Source organism: Scyliorhinus canicula, chromosome 8 (genome assembly GCF_902713615.1).
Source record: "Scyliorhinus canicula chromosome 8, sScyCan1.1, whole genome shotgun sequence".
Lineage (NCBI taxonomy): Eukaryota > Metazoa > Chordata > Chondrichthyes > Carcharhiniformes > Scyliorhinidae > Scyliorhinus > Scyliorhinus canicula.
In genome coordinates, this window is record NC_052153.1 from 196,467,587 (window position 1) to 196,492,959 (window position 25,373).

The window sequence follows — 25,373 nt, forward strand, 5'->3', positions numbered from 1 at the left end:
CGTGTGTCTTCTGGGTTGACTGGGTTAGCATGTTAGCGTGGCTATCCGCTGAGGCACCCCCGCCACCTGGCGCTGCCAGTCCTGCAGGGACCAGGGCCTCCACGTTCACGGCCATGGAGCTCAGGGAGTGGACCACCTCCATCTGTGCCATCTCCCTGTGGGTCTGCGCCACGTCGGCCAGCACCTGGGCAATGCTGCCAACATTCGCAGCAATGGCCCACTGTGACTGGCACATGCTTAGGAGCGCTACTGCAATGTCTAGCCGGCTCTGGCACATGACTGCCTGTGAGAGGGAAGCCCTGTCCTGGGCCTTGGGCACTGCCTGCACAGAAAGTCCCACGCCTTGGACATGCTGATCCATAGCCAGAACTCTCTCCTCCGAGGCCTCCACCACAGGCGCTATCCGAGCGGTATTGATCTGGGTGGTACGCATGGTCGGCACCACCTCTTGGAGCTAAAGGAATCAAGGGATATGGGGGAAGGCGAGATCAGGGCATTGAACTTGATGAACAGCTATGATCATAATGAACGGCGGCAGAGCAGGTTCAATGGGCCGAATGGCCTCCGTCTCCTTCTATTTTCCATGTTTCTATGAAAGTCATTGACGCCAACAGTATCCAAAGCAGCAATTCTGTTTGAGAGAGGTATGACCCCAGGGGCCTCCTGCACTACCTACATACTTTGATTGTGCCTGGCCATCGCCATTCCCTTTCTGCTTGTGCAGACTTAGCCCGCATTGTGACAACCTCTCTAACCATGCTATCCATACAAATCGCAGCCTCACGGATGCTCCACAGTGGCTCTAGCTGCTGCTCCAGCCCAAATACATGGATTTCCAGTAGCTGCAGCAGTGGACACTTCTTATAAACATGTTCATCTTGAACACTGGAAGTGTTCCTAGTTTCCCACATAGCACAGGAGGTGCATTCCACATGGCCAAGCTGTCTTACCATGACTTGCCTGAAGATCACTCTCCCCACGACATGCAAATTTGAAATTAATAACACTCAGGACATGAGTGAATTTAAGAAAAGTTACGTGACTTACGTTTTAATATTTTTGATTTGTTGTAGGAGTAACAAAATTTGTCCAGCACGTTTATTGCTGTTGAGACATTGTGTGGCTGATGAAGTTGGTGAACATTTTTCTCCAGTATTGAAGAGCTGTTTGCCAGGTAAGTACAAAACATAAGGAAGAACTGAGAGAAGAACACTCATCCTGTGAATTACAATCTTGATTATTTAACTTGTTCTCTTTCCATCAGGAGTCTCTTTCCGAAAGAAAAATATGAAAAAAACTATTCCCGCTGGCTGTTGAGTCAGAAACTAAAGGACATAAATTTAAGATTCCCACCAAAAGATCGAAAGGCGAGTTTAGGAGAATTAATTTTACACAGATAGGATATGGACTATCTAAAAATAAATAGGATTAGATAGGGTGGACAGTGAGAGCCTTTTTCCTCGGATGGTGATGTCTAGCACGAGGGGACATAGCTTTAAATTGAGGGGAGATAGATACAGGACAGATGTCAGAGGTAGGTTCTTTACTCAGAGAGTAGTAAGGGCGTGGAATACCCTGCCTGCAACAGTAGTGGACTCACCAACACTAAAGGCATTCAAATGGTCATTGGATAGGCATATGGACGATAAGGGAATAGTGTAGATGGGCTTTAGAGGGGTTTCACAGGCCGGCGCAACATCGAGGGCCGAAGGGCCTGTACTGCGCTGCAATGTTCTATGTTCTATGTTCAGAATGGTTCAACAGTGCAAACGGAATTAGTAAAAGCTTTTAAGAATAAGTTGGGTAATTATTTGAAAAAAGAGATAATGACAAAGTCTGGGGAAGTGGCAAGGAATTGGGACTTAATGGATATCTCCTTCATAGATGGGTCAGCCAATCATTTTCTGTGCTGAGAAAATACTGTTAAATCCCCATTTTTACAAAATGGGTCAGGGACAGGTTCATTTCGTAATAAAGGACCATATTGTGCAGTTCATCCTTAGAATTATAGTAAAATAATCAGAGACTAAGGATACTAAAATAGGTGGAAACCAGACAGTGAGGAGGAGATAAAGATGTTACAGATGGATATAGATAGGCTAGGAGAATGGGCCAAAATTTGGCAGATGGGGTTTAATGTTGATAAGCGTGAGGTTATCCATTTTAGCCAAAAAAATAGAAAGATAAATTGTTATCTAAATGTAAAGCAGATTCAAAATGTGTCAGGGCAGAGGGATCTGGGTGTCTTTGTTCATGAATCACAGAAAGTCGTTTTGCAGGGACAGCATGTAATTAAAAAGGCAAATGGAATGTTAGCGTTTATTGCAAAAGGACTGGAGTATAAAAGTAGAGAGGTGTTGTTGCAATTGTATAGAGTGTTGGTGGAACCACATTTGGAGTATTGTGCCCAGTTTTGGTCTCCTTATTTGAGGAGGGATGTGGTGGCATTGGAGGCAGTTCAGAGGAGGTTCACCAGATTGATTCCAGGGATGAAAGGGTTGACGTATGAGGAGAGATTAAACAGTTTGGGATAATACTCACTGGAGATTAAATGAATGAGTAGGGGTCTTTTCAAGGTACATAAAATATTAAAAGGTATTAATAAACGTAGCAAAAATGTTCCTCCTTGAGGTTGTTGATAAGGAGGAACTACTACTCGCAGAGGGTGGTGAATCTGTGGAACTCGCTGCCCCATAGTGCGGTGGAATCTCAGTCATTAAATAGTTTCAAGAAGGAGATTGATATATTTCTGATAAAAAGGGTTAAGAGTGATGTGTTGGGTAAGCTGGGTCTGCGAGGACTGCGTTTACTGCAACAGTGAGAGAGACAGGCTTCCAACACTTGAAGTAATGCAACTCGATGTTATTGAACTGTTAACTATCATACATACTTTAACTGTGGGTTGACACTATGCTGAGTTGACTGGAGACCTGAGGCTAACCTGACCAGACTATCTTACTACCACATGGTGGATGTTCTAGTTGTTGCTCACAGGCTCTGACTGTCTCAGAGGCTGGATCCCGAGAGAGCGGGAAAACTAGTGCCCTCTGGCTTTATAGTGTTCGTGTCCTGTCTGGTGATTGGCTGCTGTGTTCTGTGTTCATTGGTCATCCTTTGTGTCTATCAATGTCTGTCTGTGCACCATCATTTACTTGTGTGTATATTATAACATCTTCCCCCTTTTAAAAAATGTGTATGTGTCAATAAATAGTGGGTGTGTGTATGAGCCTGACTATGTACAAAGTATGTGAGCATTCTGTGGTGATGTGCATCACTGTAAATACACAAGGGGTTAATGTAAATACATGTAGACTAGCTAAACACTAGAGGGAGCACCAGAGACATCACACACACACACACATACTCAACCAATAGATCAATTAGATAGGACACGACCAATGGGCATTCACAATACACACAGAGCTGACACGACCACAGTAGGGCATTACACCAACCCATATATAAAGGACACCACACAAATGATCTGCCTCTTTCCAGTGGAGACAGTCAGTGAGTACAGATACAGGGTTGATTCAATATCACTCCCACCACGTGGATTGTAGCAGACTGGTTAGTCAGTCTGGGTAGCTATAGTAGGATTACCAGTGGTGTCGAACCCGAGTTATAGAAGTGTAAATAGTTTAATAAACGTGTTGAAGTTATCTCCATGTCTGAACCTTCCTTTGTCAAGTGCACCACAAGGAAGCCGCTTATGCCACACCTAGAGCAGAGCAAGACACGTACTTAGATGAGTAGGAGCCTAACTATATACAAGATACATGAACGTATTTACATGGGAAGGTGTCTAGTGCAGATAGAGTGCATACAACAAATTAGAAAGAAACAATATGTACAGACGTGTAAACGAAGCACAAGGTAATGCAACATTCAGTCTATAAGTTCAGTCTCTGTGGCGGGCGACGAATTCTGATTGACCGCATCAAGGGAGGGTTAGGGGCCACTGGCTCTGGAATGGGCGGAGCTGTGCCCAACGTAGAGGGTGGCAAAAGAAGCAGCAGATCGGTGACCTCTTGGAAGGGTGTGTCCTGAGGAATCAGCAGGCGAGGCGGGACATCACGTCCAGGCGGAGAGCGTGGAAGCAGCCGCAGTGCCCACCTTTTACGCCGAAGAAAAGAGCCATCATGCATGCGAACGAGAAATGATCTGGGGGCCGCTTGCTTGGCTACCACAGCTGTGGCAGACCAGCCACTATCAGGTAGCTGAACACGAACTCGGTCAGCAGGGACCAGAGCGGGGAGATCCGCGGCGTGGGCATCATATGCCGACTTGCATTGGGCCCGAGACAGTTGCATTCTTTGCAGGACCAGAAAATTGTCAAGGTCCGGGATGTAGATAGACAGCACCGTCGCCCGTGGTGTGCGGTTCATTAGTAGCTGTGCTGGGAACAGGCCAGTAGACAAAGGAGTCGCCCTATAGGCTAGCAGCGCCAGGTTAAAATCAGAACCCGAGTCAGCAGCTTTGCACAATAGTCTTTTAACCATGTGGACTCCCTTTTCAGCCTTCCCATTCGACTGGGGGTAGTGGGGGCTTGAAGTGATGTACATGAAATTGTACTGTTAGGCAAAATCCGTCCACTCCTGACTGAAGAAGCACAGGCCATTATCTGTTATGACCGCAAGTGGAATGCCATGACGGGCAAAGCTCTCTTTGCATGCCCTGATGACTGTTGCTGATGTGAGGTCATTCAGTCTGACCACCTCGGGGTAGTTTGAAAAATAGTCCACGAGGAGGATGTAGTCCCGGCCTTTTGCATGAAAGAGATCAATGCCAACCTTGGTCCATGGGGAGGACACCAGTTCATGTGGCTGCAAAGTCTCTTTTGGCTGAGCCGGGTGGAACCGTTGGCACGTTGGGCAATTGAGGACAGTGTTGGCGATTTTCTGATTGATGCCAGGCCAATATACTGCCTCTCGGGCTCGCCGGCAACACTTTTACACCCGCAGGTGACCCTCGTGGAGTTGACCGAGGACGAGCTCTTGCATACTCTGTGGTGTTACTATCCTGTCCATTTTCATTAGTATGCCATCGACCACTGCCAGGTCGTCTTTTATATTATAGAACTGTGGGCACTGGCCCTTCTGCCAACCATTTGTGAGATGTCGCATGACCCGCTGGAGTAAAGGATCCCTGGCCGTTTCCTGACGCATCTGCACGACCCTTTCGTCAGTGGCCGGAAAGTTGGATGTGCAGAACTCAACATGGGCATCGATCTGGCAGACAAAGTCTGACTGCTCACACGGCATGGTGATGGAGCGAGAGAGTGCGTCGGACACAATGAGCTCCTGGTGTAGACCAGGTGGAAACCATAGCGTCGGAGTTTGAGGAGGATACGTTGTAGGCGTGGCATCATATCATTGAGGTCCTTCTGTATGATGTGAACCAGTGGCCTGTGGTCCGTTTCGACCGTAAACATGGGGAGTCCATACATGTAATCATGGAATTTGTCAATCCCTGTGAGGAGGCCCAGGCACTCTTTCTTGATTTGAGCATATCGCTGCTCAGTAGGGGTCATGGCTCTAGATGCATATGCGACTGGGGCCCAGGAGGAGGATTCATCCCGCTGGAGGAGTACTGCCCCAATGCCAGCCTGGCTTGCATTGGTGGAGATCTTCGTCTCCTTGGCAGGGTCGAAAAACGCCAGGACTTGGTGAGTTTCGCCCTGAGCTCACGCCACTCTCGCTCATGAGCGGGGAGCCACTTGAAGTCGGTGGTTTTTTTTTACAAGATTGCTGAGAGCTGTGGTGTGTGATGCAAGTTTGGGGATAAACTTCCCAAGGAAGTTGACCATCCCCAGGAAGCGGAGGACTTCCTTCTTGTCCTCCGTGTCTTCATAGTATTGATCGCCGATACCTTATCTGCGTCTGGCTGCACACCGAACTGCGAAATATGGTCGCCGAGGAACTTTATTTCTGCTTGACCGAACGAGCACTTGGCTCTGTTGAGTCGGAGGCCATGCTCGTGGATCCTATGGAACATTCGCTTGAGGCGATCGATGTGTTCCTGAGGAGTTGAGGACCAGACAATGATGTCATCGACATACACTCGCACCCCCTCGATGCCCTCCACCATTTGCTCCATTATTCGGTGGAACACCTCCGAAGCGGAGATGATGCCAAATGGCATCCGGTTGTAACAGTAACGACCAAATGGGGTGTTAAATGTGCAGAGCTTTCGACTGGATGCATCCAGCTGTATCTGCCAAAACCCCTTGGAGGCATCCAGCTTCGTAAAAAACTTGGTGTGAGCCATTTCGCTGGTGAGCTCTTCTTGCTTAGGGATAGGGTAGTGTTCCCTCATGATATTACGGTTCAAATCTTTGGGGTCGATACAAATGTGAAGTTCCCCTGATGGTTTTTTGACACACACCATGGAGCTAACCCAGTCGGTCGGTTCCGTGACCTTAGAAATGACGCCCTGGTCCTGGAGGTCTTGCAGCTGCTGCTTGAGGCGGTCCTTAAGGGGTGCTGGCACCGACGCGGTGCATGAACCATGGCTGTGGCATTTGGTTTCAGACGTATCTTGTATGTGTAGGGGAGTATGCCCATACCCTCGAAGATGCTGTGGTATCGTGCTATGATGTTATTTAGTTGGGTTTGGAAGTTGGCATCTGGCGAGGCTGATGCCTCAGCGGGCGACATGGAAGTGAACCCGCTGCACAAGATTCAGGATTTTGCAGGCTTGAGCACCGAGCAAGGAAGCTTTGTTGGACCCTACTATTTGGAAACTTAGGGTGGCTCTTGAGAAACGATGAGAAACCACAAGCTGGCATGAGCCACTGGCAGCAATGGCATTGCCATTGTAGTCGATAAGCTGGCAGGCCGATGGAAGAATGCTCGGCTTGACGTGGATGGTATCCAGGTCAGACTTAGAAATGTGGTTCGCTGAAACACTGGTGTCCAGCCTGAAGCGTATGCGAGATTCGTTGACCGTAAGGGTGGCACACCACTCATCGTCCGGATCAATGCTCATCACTGGGAGTGGTTTAGCCTTTTTTGCAGAAAGCATCGTATGCTTGGTGATGATGCCCACCCGGAATGGGGATGTGATATCCTCGGTGTCAGGATCTGGGACCATGTCGGAGTCGGAGTCTGCAACGGGTTGCTGCACTGACCGGACGTTCCTGCGCTGCGTCTGGGATCGCTGTGTGCTGGGCAGTTGAGCAGATCTACACAGGGCTTCGTAGTGGCCAAGCTTGCCACACTGGAGACAGCGTCGAGATTTCACGGGACATTGCCGCTTTAAGTGGGCAGAGCCACAGTTGCACGTCATGACGTCCACATCACGACGCTCCGTGCGCCACCGCGCATGTGCGGTGTGATCGAAAGATGTCCGCACCTGCGCAGCTCAGTCATCGGCCTCGCCGTCCCCTTGGTCGTGGCGCGCATGCGCAGGAGCCCGGGAAAAGCGTGCAAAATGGCCGCCCTCTTCCAGACTCAGGCCCTGGAGCTGGTTTACGGCCTGCACCCGCTCGGCATCGTGGGGGCTTTGCCGCGCCGTCTCTGCCGCCTTGATATGGGAGTACCGGTTATCAGCGTGCTCATGTAGTACGCAGGTTTCGATGGCGATGGTGAGGGTGAGCTGCTAAACTCTGAGGAGTTGCTGGTGAAGGGGATCGGAATGGACCCCGAAAACAATCTGGTCACGGATCATGGAGTCGGAAGTGGAGCCGTAGTTGCAGGATTGCGCGAGGATACGGAGATGGGTTAAGAAGGTCTTAAAAGGTTCATCCTTACTCTGAAGCCTCTGCTGGAACACATAGCGTTCAAAGCTCTCGTTGAATTCGATGTCACAGTGGCTGAAACAGTGGCTGCGGAGGAGGGCTTATGCTGTCCATGTTACCGGATGGCTGATCGCTGGTCAAAGGCAGACTATCTCATGGTGGGTCCGTCAAACTCAAACATAACTCACTGGTACCATGATGTGTTGGGTCAGCTGGATCTGCGAGGACTGCGTTTACTGCAGCAGTGAGAGAGACAGGCTTCCAACACTTGAAGAAATTCAACTCGATTTTATTGAACTGTTAACCATCATACATACTTAAACTGTGGGTTGACACTATGCTGAATTGACTGGAGACCTGAGGCTCACCCGACTAGAATCTCTTACTAGCACATGGTGTAACTTCTAGTTGTTTCTCATGGGCTCTGACTGTCTCAGAGGCTGGATCCCAAGTGAGCGGGAAAACTAGTGCCCTCTGGCTTTATAGTGGTTGTGTCCTGTCTGGTGATTACCTGCTGTGTTCTGTGTGTTCATTTGTGTCAATCAATGTCTGTCTGTGCACCATCATATACTTGTGTGTATATTATGACAAAAGGGATATGGGCAACAGGTAGGGAGGTGAATTTGAGACCAGGACGAGATCAGCCATGATCTGATTGAATGGCTAGGCTGACTTATGCTCCTAATTATTATGTTCCTAAGTTCCTATGATACAATAAAAGAAAGATGGATTTATTTTGCAGTGCAGGACCATACACAAAGAAAGAGGAATCAGTAAACCATAAAATGAAATAATTTCGATGAGGGAATGCTTCAGCCTAATCGACCAAAAAAAAACCAAAATAACAATCGCCCCAGACAGGCAAGACTGTCCATAAAACAGGCATTTCCAGTAAATTGGCATTATGTAAATTTGGGATTTACCGGTATATGTTTCAGTAAGTAAATACACTATCTAATCCCTAATTTGAGCTCCTTCCATAAATGGGTAGTAATTAGTCCTTCATCCACTTGGAATAGCTGCTTTGGGAAAAAATGTACTTGATTTTCTCTTCATCTTCTTTGATCTGTGCAGATTTTATCATGAAATCACCTAAATTTATGGTGCATAAGGTTGTTATTTGACCAATTTTGTTATTGCCAGCTGCCAAAAGTAACCATCCGACCTAATCCTAATTTCCAGCTCTTGGTCTGTAGCTTGTAAATGACAGCACTTCCAGCGCAGATCCAAGCACTTTTGAAATATTAAGAGGGTTTACATATACAGACATGGATACATAGGGGGAGGCCTGCTCCGCCATTCATCACAATCATGGCTGAACATCCAACTCTATCAACATTTCAGGCAGTGAATTCCAGATCCTCATTAAAATTTCCCCACCAATCATATCAGCCATAATTGAATGCCGTATTTCTGCTCCTACGTATTATGGTCTTATGAATGTCAGTGACACTCCAGCAGGTCCATCGCCGATTGGAGGAGACCCAGAGGCTATGGGTGCAGTAGATGGCGCCTCCAGAGCTTGGCACCGAGGCAACATTACTAGGGTGGTGACTGCATTGGAGAGACCGGTGGACAACGTCGGCAGCATGAGTGGAGGTGTCAAAGGCATGGCTCAGTCAGTGACGGCCATGGCTGAGGGCCTCGGTAGCATGTCCGACTTGCTGGAGGATGTGTCCCAGTCTCAGTTGGATCTTTCTGAGGCACTGCGGAGCATGTTCCAGTCTCAGCTGGACATTGCCGAGGCACTCCAGAGCCCAGTTTGCAGGGCGACAGGTCCTGGTCACAGGTGGACCTTGCTGGCTCGCTCCAGAGCATGTCACAGTTACTGAGGAACATCGCCGAGGGCATCGTCAACACGGAGCAAACATTCAAGAGCTGCCAGAGATGGCAGAGCCAGATGGTGCAGGGGCAGCTGGGGCTCAATCCAACTGCCCCTCCTTCCCGAGGTAATTCTAGGGCCCTACGGGCATCGACCGGGTGAAGGGCTCCCCGGGTTGCCAACCCGGAGCCATCCTATGGAGTGGCAACAGTGGCCACTAATTCCACCGAGCACCCCCTGCCCCCCAACAATCGTGCGTATCGGAGTGTGCTTCAAGAACAGGGTGGCACGGCAAGGCATGTGCTGCCGGCAAGTGGGCCAGGGCCTTCTATCCCCAGAGCCCCCAGAGTATGTCGGCCAGGGGCATCGTAAGCAATGGAATATGGTTAGCAGCAGGCCGCCTCCAGCTCTGATGGGCATAGTGAGGACACAACTAGACGCAATGGTAGAGTACGGAAGGCGAAGCAGGTCGAAGATCATTGAAACGGAACTGGGGTTAAGGAGAATGGGAGGATGAGGGGTGAGAGGGAGGAGGGGGCTATGGGGGGGCTTGAACCTGTAATAAAAATGTTGGACAGTTAGCATTGCACATCCGATAGCCCACTCAAGATCTGATCAATAGATCGTCAGAAGAGAGCCGGGGCTGATGTTATCCTGAAAGGAAGCCTCCAATACCAAAACAGGCCCTTGTGCGCTGCTATTCATGGTTGTTCCTGATTATCCCCTGTTTATTCTCTTATTTTCACTTTCTTTTATTTTTGCTGTTAAATTTTTGATCCGTGGTTATTTAATGGACCTATGGCTTAAAGGCAAAGCAGCAGCCTGCACCTTTAATTCAGGCAGGATGATCCAGAAGGATGTGCTGTTTTAGACTGACATCAGTGATGACCCAAATAAGTTGATGTGGCTGGTGGCCAATGAATTGGTCTAAAAGATGGTGCACTGCCTGATAACAGGTGGTGGTTGGTTCTGTTCCCACTGAAAAAGTTCAGAGACCAAAAGAGCTTTTGGCAGCTAAGGGAGAAAAACGCTAGTTTTCGGACTCTATTTTCTCCAGAAATGACCGGCAAATTCTCACCAAAAGGTCATTGTCAGAACCAACTCTCCCTGTAGAACTGGCTGATGTAGGCACAGACCAGAATCTGACAACTCTACCTGTAGAACAGGCTGATGTGAGGACCTGGGGCCTATCCTGGAAAAGCTGTGAGTAAGACATTGCTGACTGCAAGGAAGATTCTTACGGGCTGTAAATTGGAGACTTTAAATCACGCTCATTCTGTGAACAAAGAGCACTCTATATCTGCAGCAAGGACTGGTCGTTTAACCTTAATCATTATTGTTTTTACCTCTTTCCACCCCCTCTGTATTTGTCTGTTTTCAGTGTATGTGTAGAAGGTGAGAACAGTTAAAGTGGGAGTCAGGGATTAGCTTGACTCAAGCAGCTGTATTCACTGCATATTTCACATTTGTTCTGGCTATATATAAACATTAATTGTGTTTAAACTGACAAACCTGGTGATTGTAATTATTGGAGAGCCAAGGGCCAAAGATTTGGGGTATTTTTGTAAGAATTATTGCTTAATTCACTTGTGTTGTGACTCCAGGGCCTGTGGGGCTGCAATTGACTGTACACGGAGTTGTGCCACTATGGTCAGTTATGGTTGAGATTCAATAGATGTGTTCATTTGCAGATAGGCTTGGGAGAGATCATTTTTGCTAAATTTGTGGCCTCCTGAGAGTGCTGCAAAAAGGTGTTCAGTAAGTAGTAAAGAGTATTGATCAATCGTATTGATCAGCACATAATACAGAGTTGATAGTCTTTTTGAAATCCCCACATATTCGCACTGAAACATTCTTCTTGAAGACTGGGACAATTGAGGCTGCCCAATCGTTGGTGTCAACAGGCTCAATGACTCCTGTCTTCAATAACCTCCAGAATTATTCTTCCACTTTAGGCCGAACAGCATTAGGTCTGGAACCCGCTTTCTAACGCGTCGGCATGCTGCCTGTCTTTATCATAAGTTTCACTTCGATCCCAGTCATGAATCCAAGTGACTCCTGGAATACCTTTGCATGCTTTCTCAGAAGTATTTAAAGATCGTTCATAGAATCAAAAAGTTGGTTCATGATGGCCTAGTTTAGCTTAACCTTCCGTAATTAAGGGGTGGGATTCTCCGCGAACTGGCGGGGCGGGCAACTCCGGCGGGAAGGAGTGGCGTGAACCACTCCGGAATCGGGCCGCCCGAGTGGTTTGCGCCGCTCCAGCCGGCGCGGAAGGGGCTTGCCGCTATGCCAACCGGCGCCGGCCAGCGCGAGTTGGTGCTTGCGCGGGAGTGCCAGTGTGCGCTGGCGTCATCCCAGCGCATGCGCAGGAGAGGTTCTTCTCCATGCCAGCCATCGTGGACCGTTACACCGGCCGGTGCAGAGAAATAGAGTGCTCCCACGGCACAGGCCCACCCACGGATTGGTGGGCTCCGATCGCGGGCCAGGTCACCGTCGGGGCATCTCCCGGGGCCAGATCCCCCCGCGACCCCCTGAGGACCCCGGAGGCCGCCCGCGGAGTCAGGTCCCGCCGGTAAGTACCTGCTGTAATTTACGCCGGCGGGACCAGCCGTAAACAGGCGGCCACTCGGCCCACCGCGGGCCGGAGAATCTCCGGGGGGGGGGGCGCTGCTAGCGGCCGCCAACTGGCATGGTGTGATTCCCGCCCCAGCCAAATCCCCGCAGCGGGAGAATTCAGCAGCCGGCGGGGGCGGGACTCACGCCGCCCCCCCAGCGATTCTCCGACCCGGCCGGGGGTCGGAGAATCCTGCCCAAGATATCCCAAACAATGCTGGAAGGTTTTCTTTGACACTGTGAAGAAGCAATTCTACTTTCTGCTCGTTAACTTCCACAGTCACCTTGATGAAATCGTTCAGCGGCACAACCTCTTCAGTATATGTCCTTAAGACCACATCAGATGGTTTCAATTTTTAATGGCATTTTGATTCACATATAAGTGACACTACAGTGCCTGTATCCATTTCCATCTTAATCATGATCCCATTTAATTTTGGATGGATCCAAAATCATTGCTCGTGTCTTTGTGCTGATAGAAAGTTGAGCTAACCTTCCTTAAGCTGCCTTAAAACTTTGGGTGCGATCCTCCGGAAAAAGTGCCATAGCAAGCGGGAATTGCCGTGGGTTTCCCGGCAAGGCCGGCAACACTATTCAACGTTAATTGGTTCACTTAACAAGGCCTCACAGGCCTCTCGCCCTGAATGATTAACCGATTCGCCGGGACCACGCTCGCCAGCCCCCCGCTAACAATGTTGAGCACCACTTAAGCTCACTTGCTCAGTCACCCTGTTGTATTTGCTGCTCGTTCATTATAGTTCTTTTTATAAATAAACAGCAATTGTGTTTGAACTTATCTGGTGACTGTAATTATTGGGCAGCCAAGGGCAAAAAATTCTGGTATTATCATTATAAGAACTATTGGTTATTTCACTTGTGTTGTGTATCCGAAGCCAGTGTTGAGTGGAATTGGCCACACACTTTCCCAGTGTCGTAACACTGCAAAGAGAAAGAATCATAGGCGGCACACGTCACGTTTGTATAACATAGTGCAAGGGGTTTATGATGCTGCTCAAACAGGGACAATGGTGAACTCCACAAAAGCCCACAAAACACTCTGATGATGTCATTGTGGAACATGCGACATGACACCAGTCAATGGTGTTACTCTGATACAGAACTAAAGGCAGTTTTAGAGCCTGATCCTGCAAGCCCAGGATGAGGGCTCCATCAGTGATGGCAAGAGCCATCCTGTGTGAGAAAACTACATGGACAGAAGTCCCAGAATTGGCGGCAGCGGGATTGCCATTGAATCTCCAGCCAGAGGCCATGTCCACTGTCACAATCATTTTCAGAAACTTGATCAGACCCAATCTGTACTGTGTTCACTTTTGGGGACTGCACCCAAGGAAGGATATACTGGCCTTTGATGGGTACAGCATAGACTTACCAACATTTATTAGAACAATGAAATGTACAGCACTGGAACAGGCCCTTGGATCTCCAAGCCTGTGCTGATCATGATGCCCTATCTAAAAAAAACCTTCTGCCCTTACTCAGTCTGTATCCCTCTATTTCCTCCCTATTCATGGGCCCATCCCGATGCCTCTTAAATGTTGCTAATGTGTCTGCTTCCACCACATCCTCTGGCAGCGCATTCCAGGCTCCCACCACTCTCTGTGTGGAAAAACTTACCCCGCACATCTCCCTTAAACTTTCCCCCTCTCACCTTGAGCCTGTGCCCCTGTGTAATTGACACTTGCACCCTTGAAAAAAGTCTCTGACTATCCACTCTGTCTCTGCCTCTCATAATTTTGTAGACTCTATCAGGTCTCCCCTCAGCCTCCGTCTTTCCAGTGAAAACAATCCTAGTTTATTCAACCTCTCCTCATAGCCAACACCCTGGAGACCAGGCAACATCCTGGTGAATCTTCTCTCCAAAGTTTCCACGTCCTTCTGAAATGTGGTGACCAGAACTGCACGCAATATTCCATATGCAGCCTAACCAAGGTTTTATATTGAATTAAATTCAATAGCCCTGTGCAGTACCTTGAACTAGATGAGGCTAAGCCTCGCACATGCAGAGGAGGAGTTCACCCTCTCCAGGGCGTCTGCCCATGTCCCCTCCTCAATCTGCTCCCCCAGCTCCACTTCCCACTTAGCCTTCAGCTCCTCTACCAACGCCTCCTCCACCTCCTGCATCACATGGTAGATGTCAGACACCTTCCCATCCCCGACCCACACCCCCGAGAGCACCCTATCCCTTACCCCCCGCGGGGGCAGCGAAGGGAACCCCTCCACCTGCCGCCTAGCAAACGCCTTGACCTGAAGGTACCTGAACATATTCCCCAGGGGGAGCTCAAACTTCTCCTCCAGCTCACCCAGGCTCGCAAACCTCCCGTCAATGAACAGGTCTCCCAACTTCCTTATGCCCGCCCTGTGCCACCCCAGGAACCCGCCATCAATGTTCCCTGGGACAAACCAGTGGTTCCCCCGCAGCGGAGCCTCCACCGAGCCCCCCACTTCCCCCCTGTGTCGCCTCCACTGCCCCCAAATATTGAGGGTAGCCGCCACCACCGGGCTCGGAGTGTACCTCGTTGGAGGGAGCGGCAACGGCGCCGTTACCAGTGCCTTCAGGCTCATGCCTCCACAGGACGCCATCTCCATCCGTTTCCATGCTGCCCCCTCCCCATCCATTACCCACTTGCGTACCATCGAGACATTAGCCGCCCAATAGTACCCAGAGAGGTTGGGCAGCGCCAGCCCCCCTCTATCCCTGCCCCGCTCCAAAAAGACCCTCCTCACCCTCAGAGTCCCGTGCGCCCAAACAAATTCCATGATGCTGCTGTTTACCCTCCTAAAAAAGGCCCTCGGAATGAAAATGGGGAGGCACTGAAGTCATTTTAACGGACTGTACTCTACCCGCCAACGACAGCGGCAGCATGTCCCACCTTTTAAACTCCTCCTCCATCTGCTCCACCAACTTAGTAAAATTAAGCTTATGCAGAGTCCCCCAACGCCTAGCCACCTGAACCCCCAGGTACCTAAAACTCTTCACTGCCCTTTTTAGCGGGAGCCTACCAATCCCCTCCTCCTGATCTCCCGGGTGTACAACAAACAGCTCACTCTTGCCCAGGTTCAACTTATCGCCCGAGAAACTCCCAAACTCAGCAAGAATCTCCATCACCTCCGGCATTCCCCCCACCGGGTCTGCTACATACAGCAGCAAGTCATCTGCATAAAGCGACACTCGGTGCTCCTCCCCACCCTGCACCAGACCCCTCCACCTCCCCGTTCCCTGAGCGCCATGGCCAGAGGCTCAATTGCCAATGCAAAAAGCAAGGGGGACAGGGGGCACCCCTGCCTCGTCCCACGGTAGAGCCTGAAGTACTCGGACCTCCTCCCATTTGTCGCGACATTCGCCATCGGGGCCTCGTACAGCGGTGCTATGTCTTTTTGTCCAACGTCATTTCGTCCAACGACACTTCGTCCACGTCTTTTGGTCCAACGTCTTTTTGTCCGCACGTCTTTTGGTCCAACGTCATTTTGTCCGATGATTTTTTTCGTCAAAGACTTTTTGTGACTTGTTACGTTTTTTTGTCGGATGATTGTTTTGTCAAAGACTTTTTGTAACTTGACTTATATTGCCAGAGTTGATCTCTGCATGGATTATTGAAATAGGGATTATATAAACAGAACATTTACTCAGTCTAAATTTGATGCGGCTCTGTAACTAGCAATGGGGACATCACTGAAACCCAATGCTGCAATTTGTCATAATCACGCCATTCCTTGTGATACACCTTTCGTATGTGTTTTCTACAAGAGGGGTGTTTGCACTTTACCTAGCAGAGGGTTGAAATCTTATATTGAATAATGTATATTCCGATCATGTACGGATTGATTCAGATTTTGCTGTGTTAGTGTACTTACGGGAACCAAGTTCCTTCCGACAATCAGTTTAATATCTGCCAAACGCAAAGCTGTCATTTCACATTTTGCAAAGACCTTTGCATTAAAATATGCCAGGCGCCAGTGCCCCAAATGATGGATATATTTTAAAATGTCAATCACCGGAAAATCAAGTACACCCTGCATATGCCTCCCTTAATGAACTATCAAACGTTCATTTAACAGAAGTTCACAGGCGTGAGGTGACAACGCTCTGCATGTCCTTCGCAGATTTTTAAAAATAAATTAAATCGGCTACATTTTATGAAGTTTTGTGGGAAAGGGTTGGTCCCGTTGATCAGACATTGGCCTTTCACCTAAACGCAACCCCAGTGCTGTCAGATGTAATGAGCTTGTAAGGGGCCAGGCTAAAGAGAGTTTGGGCAGTCTCCATTCATTATCCAGTTGGCACGGAGGTGTACCACAAAACTGTCTCTAATTGGGCACTAATTGGCAGCTCATTCCGAGAAGCCATGAATTTTAGTGTGGGAAATGGAGAAACTAATAATCTTCGCGCAGCAGCACACGCTGTTGGGACAAAATAGAAATAAGTTTAATTCCGACCTGGAAGTGTTTGATGCTGACACCGGATGCCAAAAGCGAAAACAATTCAATCCCCAGCACAAACATGTATAAAACGAAAAGTAAGTTTTTGTCACCGGGTTTAGATTTAGGAATGTGCTTCGTAGTTACTAATTTAAATGGATTGGTCCTAGCTGGCATTTATCATTCAGAAATACTTTCTAGCTTCATGCACTTAACAGTCAAATAAGAGCATTCAAACTCTCAACAAGTATTTCTAACAATGTTTGCAATGTTTTCCATATTGTCTGTGTTACTGCACTACATCGAAGATAATTTGCAGTTATTTCTAGTTAAGAAAAATCACCAGATAAGTCCAGCTAAATTTGTAATTGGATAATTGGACAAAAAGACGTTGGACCAAAAGACGTGCGGACAAAAAGACGTTGGACCAAAAGACGTGGACGAAGTGTCGTTGGACGAAGTGACGTCGGACGAAAAGACGCGACACGCGTACAGCAATCTCACCCATTTAATAAACCCCTCCCTGAACCCGAACCGCCCTAACACCTCCCACAAGTACCCCCACTCAACCCTATCGAAGGCCTTCTCCGCATCCAATGCCACCACAACTCCACCTCTCCTTCTGCCGCCGGCATCATTATCACATTTAGCAGCCGTTGCACGTTAGTGTTCAAATGCCTCCCCTTCACAAAACCCGTCTGATCTTCATGTATTACCCCCGGCACACAGTCCTCTATTCTAGTGGCCAAGATCTTCGCCAGCAACATTCAGCAGTGAAATTGGTCTATAGGATCCACACTGCAAGGGGTCCTTATCTCGCTTCAGGATCAGGGAAATCAATGCCCGTGACATCGTCGGGGACAAAACTCCCCCCTCCCATGCCTCGTTAAAGGTCCGAACCAACAGGGGGCCCAACAGGTCCGTGTATTTTTTATAAAATTCAACCGGGAACCCATCCAGTCCTGGCGCCTTCCCCGACTGCATGTGGCCAATCCCTCTAAACAGCTCCTCCAACTCGATCGGCGCCCCCAATCCCTCCGTCTGCTCCTCCTGCACCCTTGGAAATCGCAGCCTGTTCAAAAAGCTCTCCATTCCCCCTCCCACCACCGGCGGCTGCGACCGGTACAGTTCCCTGTAGAAGTCCCTAAAGACCCCATTGACCTCTGCCCCCTGCCGCACCACATTCCCACCTCTATCCTTCACTCCACCAATCTCCCTAGCCGCGTCCCGCTTACGAAGCTGGTGCGCCAGCATCCTGCTCGCCTTCTCTCCATATTCATAGACCGCTCCCTGCGTCTTCCTCCACTGTGTCTCCGCCTTTCTGGTGGTCAATAAATCAAACTTGGCCTGCAGGCTACGCCGCTCCCCCAACAGTCCCTCTTCCAGGGCCTCCGCATACCTCCTATCTATACTCAGCAGCTCCCCCACCAGTCTCTCCCTCTCCCTCCTCTCCCCCCTCTCCCTATGGGCTCGGATGGAGATCAGCTCCCCACTAATCACTGCCTTCAGAGCCTCCCACACCATCCCCACCCGGACCTCCCCAGTATCATTGGCCTCGAGGTACCTCTCAATACATCCCCGGACCTTCCTGCACACCTCCTCATCAGCCAACAGCCCCACGTCCAGACGCCAAAGCGGGCGCTGGTCCCGCACCTCCCCCATCTCCAGATCCACCCAACGCGGAGCATGGTCTGAAATTGCTATAGCCGAATATTCGACATTCTCCACCCTCTGGACCAGCCCCCTACTCAGGACAAAAAAATCAATGCGGGAATAAACCCTGTGCACGTGGGAGAAAAAAAAGTACTCCCGATCCCTCGGCCTCCCGAACCTCCAGGGATCCACTCCTCCCATCTGGTCCATAAACACCCTCAACACCTTGGCCGCCGCCGGCCTCCTGCCTGTCCTAGAACTAGAACGATCCAGTGGGGGATCCAGCACTGTATTGAAGTCCCCCCCCCATGATCAGGCCCCCCACCTCCAGGTCAGGAATGCGGCCCAACATACGCCTCATGAAACCAGCATCATCCCAATTTGAGGCATACACATTTCCCAACACCACCCTCTCCCCCTGCAGGTTGCCGCTCACCATCACATATCTGCTGCCACTATCAGCCACCACCTCAGACGCCTCAAATGCCACCCTCTTCCCCACCAGGATCGCCACCCCCCGGTTCTTCGCGTCGAGCCCTGAATGGAAAACTTGCCCCACCCACCCCTTCCTCAGACGAACCTGGTCCGCCATCTTCAGATGAGTCTCCTGAAGCATGGCCACGTCTGACTTCAGCCCCTTCAGATGCGAAAACACCCGGGCCCACTTCACCGGCCCATTCAACCCCCGCACGTTTCACGTGATCAGCTGGATCAGGGGGCACCCCGCCCCCCTCCCCCGTCGACTCGCCATAGCCCATCAACTGCTCGCCCCTGGCCAACACCCCCCACTCGGCCCGTTTCCCACGGCGGTGGAACCTCACCCCGACCCCCCGACCCACACCAGCTCCTACCTGGCCAATCCAGCAGCAACCCGGAACCCGGTATCGCCCCCCCCCCCCTCAAAGCCGCGACGCTCCCTCCATAGTACTCCTGTGAGCCAGCTGACTTCTGCTGACCCTGGCAGCTCCCGCCCTAACTCCGACCCCTCCCGATATGGGGTCACCCCCCCCGCAGCAGCTCCTTGGCACCGCTTCAGCGCGGGAAAACGGAATTGATATCCACGCCCCTTGCCTCCAGCTCCACCCCCTCGTCCCGCCACGCGGGAAACCAGAGGAGAGCCCGCGCTTTCCCACTGCCCCTCCCCACCCCCTTAACACAGCTCCCAAATAGCAGTCCCAACCCATCCACCACCCCCGTACAAATAAAAACAGATCAACCACAGACCCTAGCACCCCCCTTAAAACACAAAACCATAACCAACATCATCCGAAAGCGAGAGAAAAAACAGAAACAAACAGAATAACCAGCAACAGCATAAACAGTGATACAAAATAAAAACCACCCCACAGTCCCCAATCCCTAGTTCGAGTCCAGCTTTTCAGCCTGCACAAAGGCCCACGCTTCCTCCAGGGACTCAAAATAGTGATGCCGGTCCTTGTAGGTGACCCACAGGCGCGCAGGCGGCAGCATGCCGAATTTCACCTGCTTTCCGTGGAGCACCGCCTTCGTCCGGTTAAACCCGGCTCTCCGCTTGGCCACCTCCACACTCCAGTCTTGGTAGATATGCACTACCGAATTCTCCCACTTACTACTCCTCACCTTCTTGGCCCATCGCAGCACACACTCCCGGTCATTGAACCGATGGAACCGCACCAGCACCGCCCGCGGGGGTTTATTCGCCGTAGGCCTCCTGGCCAGTACTCTGTGGGCCCCCTTCAGCTCCAGGGGCAGATGGAAAGATCCTGCCCCCACCAGCGAGTTCAGCATTATGGCCACATAAGCCGGCAGGTCCGACCCCTCCAGCCCCTCCGCGAGGCCCAGGATCCGCAAGTTCTTCCTCCTTGACCGAAACTCCATCTCCTCAAAGCGATCTTGCCACTTTTTGTGGAGCGCCTCGTGCATCTCCACCTTCCCCACGAGGGCCGAGACCTCATCCTCGCGCTCAGAGGCCTGCTGCTGCAACTCGAGTATCGCTGCACCCTGGGTTGTCTGGGTCTCCAGCAGCTTACTTGTCGTAACCTTCTGGGATTCCAGCAACTCCCCTTTCAGCTCCGTAAAGTAGCGCAGAAGGGCCGCCTGCTGCTCCTCCGCCCACTGCCTCCACTCCTCGGGGGCTCCACCGGCCGCCATTTTGTCCACCTTCCCCCGCTTTTCCAGGGGAGCTGCTGCCGTTTTTTTCCTCGCCCCACTCCGGGTCCGCACCATAAATCCCGGGGGGTATTGCTCCAGACCCCTTTACACACCGGGAATCATCGAATCAGCGCCGTTTGGGGCCCTTAAAAGAGCCCACAAGTCCTATAGAAGCAGGAGCTGCTGACCGTGCGGCTTAGCTCCGCATTGCCGCCACCGGAAGTCCTCATGGGGTACATATTTTGATGAGACATCCAGTGTAAAGGGACTAAATATTAGAGTGAGAGCTGAGTCATTTTCAGTGGATTTGGAAGCATTTTCCATGTAAAGGATATTGAAAATATGGAATTCTTTCCCCAATAGGAGATGAATTCTGGGTCAATTAAAATATTCAAGACTGAGATTGACAAATTTTTGTTAGCTGTGATATTGATCAATTGTGATTAATCCTGTCCCTGTGATTCCTACCAGAAAAGATTAATTGGGAGGTCTTGAGGTAGTATTGAGGAAACAGGGTGGGGGGCTGCGGAAGGACTTGGACAGGCTGGGAGAGTGGGCAAAGAAGTGGCAGATAGAATACAATGTGGAAAAGTGTGAGGTTATGCACTTTGGAAGGAGAAATGGGAGGCACAGACTATTTTCTAAATGGGGAAATGCTTTGGAAAGCAGAAGCACAAAGGTACTTGGGAATCATTGCTCACGATTCCCTCAAGATGCAGGTTTAATTGGCAGTTAGGAAGGCAAATGCAATGTTAGCATTCATGTCGAGAGGGCTAGAATACAAGACCAGGGATGTACTTCTGAGGCTATATAAGGCTCTGGTCAGACCCCATTTGGAGTATTGTGAGCAGTTTTGGGCCCCGTATCTAAGGAAGGATGTGCTAGCCTTGGAAAGGGTCCAGAGGAGGTTCACAAGATTGATCCTTGGAATGAAGAGCTTGTCTGATGAGGACTCTGGATCTGTACTCGTTGGAGTTTAAAAGGATGGGGGGGAATCTTATTGAAACTTACAGGACACTGCGAGACCTGGATAGAATGAATGTGGAGAGGACGTTTCCACTTGTAGGAAAAACTAGAAGCACAGGACACAATCTCAGACTCAAGGGACGATCCTTTAAAACAGAGATGAGGAGGAATTTCTTCAGCCAAAGTGTGGTGAATCTTTGGAATTCTTTGCCGCAGAAGGCTGTGGAGGCCAAATCATTGAGTGTCTTTAATCCAGAGCTGGATAGGTTCTTGGTTAATAAATGAATCAGGGGTTATGGGGGAGAAGGCAGGAGAATGGGGAATGAGAAAAATATCAGCCATGATTGAATGACGGAGCAGACTCGATGGGCCGAGTGGCCTAATTCTGCTCCAGTGTCTTATGGTCTGATGGTCTGATGGAATACTATTTCTTATTAAAGCTAGATTGTATGTTCTATCAGCATAGACTAGTAAACTGTAACTTCAGAATGATGTTAAACAGCACTTTAATAAGAAAAATTCATCTTGTAACAGTCTTTTGGATCGAGCTGAATGCTGTGAATTTGGCTACAGGTTTCTCAAGGAGGAGGACCTATTTCGACGAATGAGCTTCCCTCGTCTTTCCCCTCCTTTGTGATCTTTCAGATTTTCGAAAAGTGAAAGGACTCCAGAAATGCCTCTTTACTGTTTAAATTTTGACACCCTTTTTCTTTTTGCCTTAGTATGCCGTGCTACTTACTACTTCAGTACCAATGTCAGCCTGTGTCCCAAAACATGTCAAAATTACCGGAACAAGGTTCGGTGCAACGGGCCAAGTCTCATGGGATGTGATTGTCCTAATGGTAAGAATATCGAAATATAAAGGATAATATTTCAGGGTTTTTCTGTTCCTTGGAGTCACTAGATGTGAATGGGAGCCAGAATTAGGGCTGTGCATTTTTTAAAAACTTTTTCTTCTCCAACCAAAAGCCTGACGAGCTGGGAATCACACATATTACAAGCCCATGATTTTTCCAACCATTGACAATGATTAGAAGAAGTATGTGCTCACAAATTTGACAAGCCATTGGCACAAATATGTTTTGTGGCAATAGCTCAAGAAAAATAGCTTTACAACAAAGAGGTTTGGGTGTTTAATATTCAAGGATACAATGGGTTAGACTTTCATGAAGGAGATGGGTATTGAGAGTCCGGTAAAGTCCCTGACTCTTTGAAATAGACAGAGAACAAACAAGCGCGCAGGTACAGCAGGCAGCAGAGAAGGCAAATGGTATTTGGCCTTCATAGCGAGAGGATTTGAGTATAGGAATAGGGATGTTTTACTACAATTTTATAGGGCATTGGTGAGGCCAGACCTGGATTATTGGGTGAAGTTTTGGTCTCCTTATCTGAGGAAGGATGTTCTTGCTATGGAGGGAGTGCAGCAAAGGTTTACCAGACTGATTCCTGGGATGGCGGGACTGACATATGAGGAAGGATTAAATCGGTTAGAATTATACTCATTGGGGTTTAGAAGAGTGAGAGGGGATCTCATAGAAACTTATAAAATTCTACCAGCATTAGACAGGATAGTTTCAGAAAGAATGTTCCCGATGGTGGGGGAGTCCAGAACTAGGGGTCATTGTTTGAGGATAAGAGGTAAACCTTTTAGGACTGAGGTGGGGAGATATTTCTTCACCCAGAGAGAGGTGAATCTGTGGAATTCACTACCACAGAAAGTAGTTGAGGCCAAAACGTTGTGTAATTTCAAGAAGGAATTAGATTTAACTCTTGGGGCTAAAGGAATAAATGGATATGGGGGGGAAGGCGGGATCAGGGTATTGAACTTAATGATCAGCCATGGGGAAAGGCAGAGTATAACAAAATTTGGCAGGAGCCAGGGAATGTGAACAGGGAGCAGCTGTTTAAGGGTAAATCCACATTTGAAATGTGGGAGTCTTTTAAAGAAAGGTTAATTAGAGTGCAGAACAGACATGTCCCTGTGAAAATGAGGGATAGAAATGGCAAGATTAGGGAACCATAGATGACGGGTGGAATTCTGAGACTAGCTAAGAAGAAAAAGGAAACATACATAAGATCGAGGCAACTCAAAACTGATGAAGCTTTGGAGGAATATCGGGAAAGTAGGACGAATTTCAAACGCGCAATAAAGAGGGCTAAAAGGGGTCATGAAATATCTTTGGCTAACAGGATTAAGGAAAATCCCAAAGCCTTTTATTCATATATAAGGAGCAAGAGGGTAACTAGAGAAAGGATTGGCCCACTCAAAGACAAAAGCGGGAATTTATGCGTGGAGTCAGAGGAAATGGGTGAGATTCTTAATGAATCTCGGGCCTCACGGTAGCATGGTGGTTAGCATCAATGCTTCACAGCTCCAGGGTCCCAGGTTCGATTCCCGGCTGGGTCACTGTCTGTGTGGAGTCTGCACGTCCTCCCCGTGTGTACGTGGGTTTTCTCCGGGTGCTCCGGTTTCCTCCCACAGTCCAAAGATATGCGGGTTAGGTGGATTTGCCATGCTAAATTGCCCATAGTGTAAGGTTAATGGGGGTATTGTTGGGTTACAGGTATACGGGTTACGTGGGTTTAAGTAGGGTGATCATTGCTCGGCACAACATTGAGGGCCGAAGGGCCTGTTCTGTGCTGTACTGTCCTATGTTCTAGTACTTTGCATCGGTATTCACCAAGGAGAGGGACATGATAAATGTTGAGGCTAGGGATGGATGTTTAAATACTCTAGGTCAAGTCGTCATACGGAAGGGGGACGTTTTGGGTATTCTAAAAGACATTAAGGTGGACAAGTCCCCAGGACTGGATGGGATCTATCCCAGGTTGCTGAGGGAAGTGAGGGTCGAAATAGTTGGGGCCTTATCAGATATCTTTTCAGCATCCTTGAGCACGGGTGAGGTCCTGGAGGACTGGAGAATTGCTAATGTTGTCCCTTTGTTTAAGAAGGGTAGCAGGGATAATCCAGGGAATTATAGACCTGTGAGCTTGACGTCCGTGGTAGGCAAACTGTTGGAGAAGATACTGAGGGATAGGATCTATTCACATCTTGAAGAAAATAGACTTATCAGTGATAGGCAGCATGGTTTTGGGCAGGGAAGGTCATGTCTTACAAATCTAATAGAATTCTTTGAGGAAGTGACAAAGTTAATTGATGAGGGAAGGGCTGTAGATGTCATATACATGGACTTCAGTAAGGCGTTTGATAAAGTTTCCCATGGCAGGTTGATGGAAGAAGTAAAGTCGTATGGGGTTCATGTGTACTAGCTAGATGGATAAATAACTGGCTGGGCAACAGGAGACAGAGAGTAGTGGTGGAAGGGAGTGTCTCAAAATGGAGAAGGGTGACTAGTGGTGTTCCACAGGGATCTGTGCTCGGACCACTGTTGTTTGTGATATACATAAATGATCTGGAGGAAGGTATAGGTGGTCTGATTAGCAAGTTTGCAGATGATACTAAGATTGGTAGAGTTTCAGATAGCGAGGAGGACTGTCAGAGAATACAGCAAAATATAGATAGATTGGAGAGTTGGGCAGAGAAATGGCAGATGGAGTTCAATCCAGGCAAATGCGAGGTGATGCATTTTGGAAGATCTAATTCAAGAGCGGACTATCTGGTCAATGGAAGGGTCCTGGGGAAAATTGATGTACAGAGAGATCTGGGAGTTCAGGTCCATTGTACCCTGAAGGTGGCAACGCAGGTTGATAGAGTGGTCAAGAAGGCATACAGCATGCTTGCCTTCATCGAGCGGGGTATTGAGTCTAAGAGTCGGCAGGGTATGTTACAGTTGTATAGGACTTTGGTTCGGCCACATTTAGAATACTGCGTGCAGTTCTGGTCGCCACATTACCAGAAGGATGTGGATGCCTTGGAGCGGGTGCAGAGGAGGTTCACCAGGATGTTGCCTAGTATGGAGGGTTCTAGCTATGAAGAAAGGTTGAGTAGATTAGGATTGTTTTCGCTTGGAAAGGGACCTGATTGAGGTCTACAAAATTATGAGAGGT

The 25,373-nt window shown here is 49.2% G+C and overlaps 1 protein-coding gene across 1 annotated transcript in view; it reads left to right on the forward strand.

Annotated features, from left to right (window-relative positions):
* LOC119969955 (otogelin-like protein) overlaps positions 1–25,373 on the forward strand; it is a 199,464-nt gene that overhangs the window by 12,761 nt on the left and 161,330 nt on the right. Inside the window, exons 3-4 of the mRNA XM_038803921.1 lie at positions 1,074–1,174; positions 22,088–22,207. Of these exons, the coding sequence (XP_038659849.1) occupies positions 1,074–1,174; positions 22,088–22,207 (221 nt within the window). The remainder of the gene's footprint in view (positions 1–1,073; positions 1,175–22,087; positions 22,208–25,373) is intronic.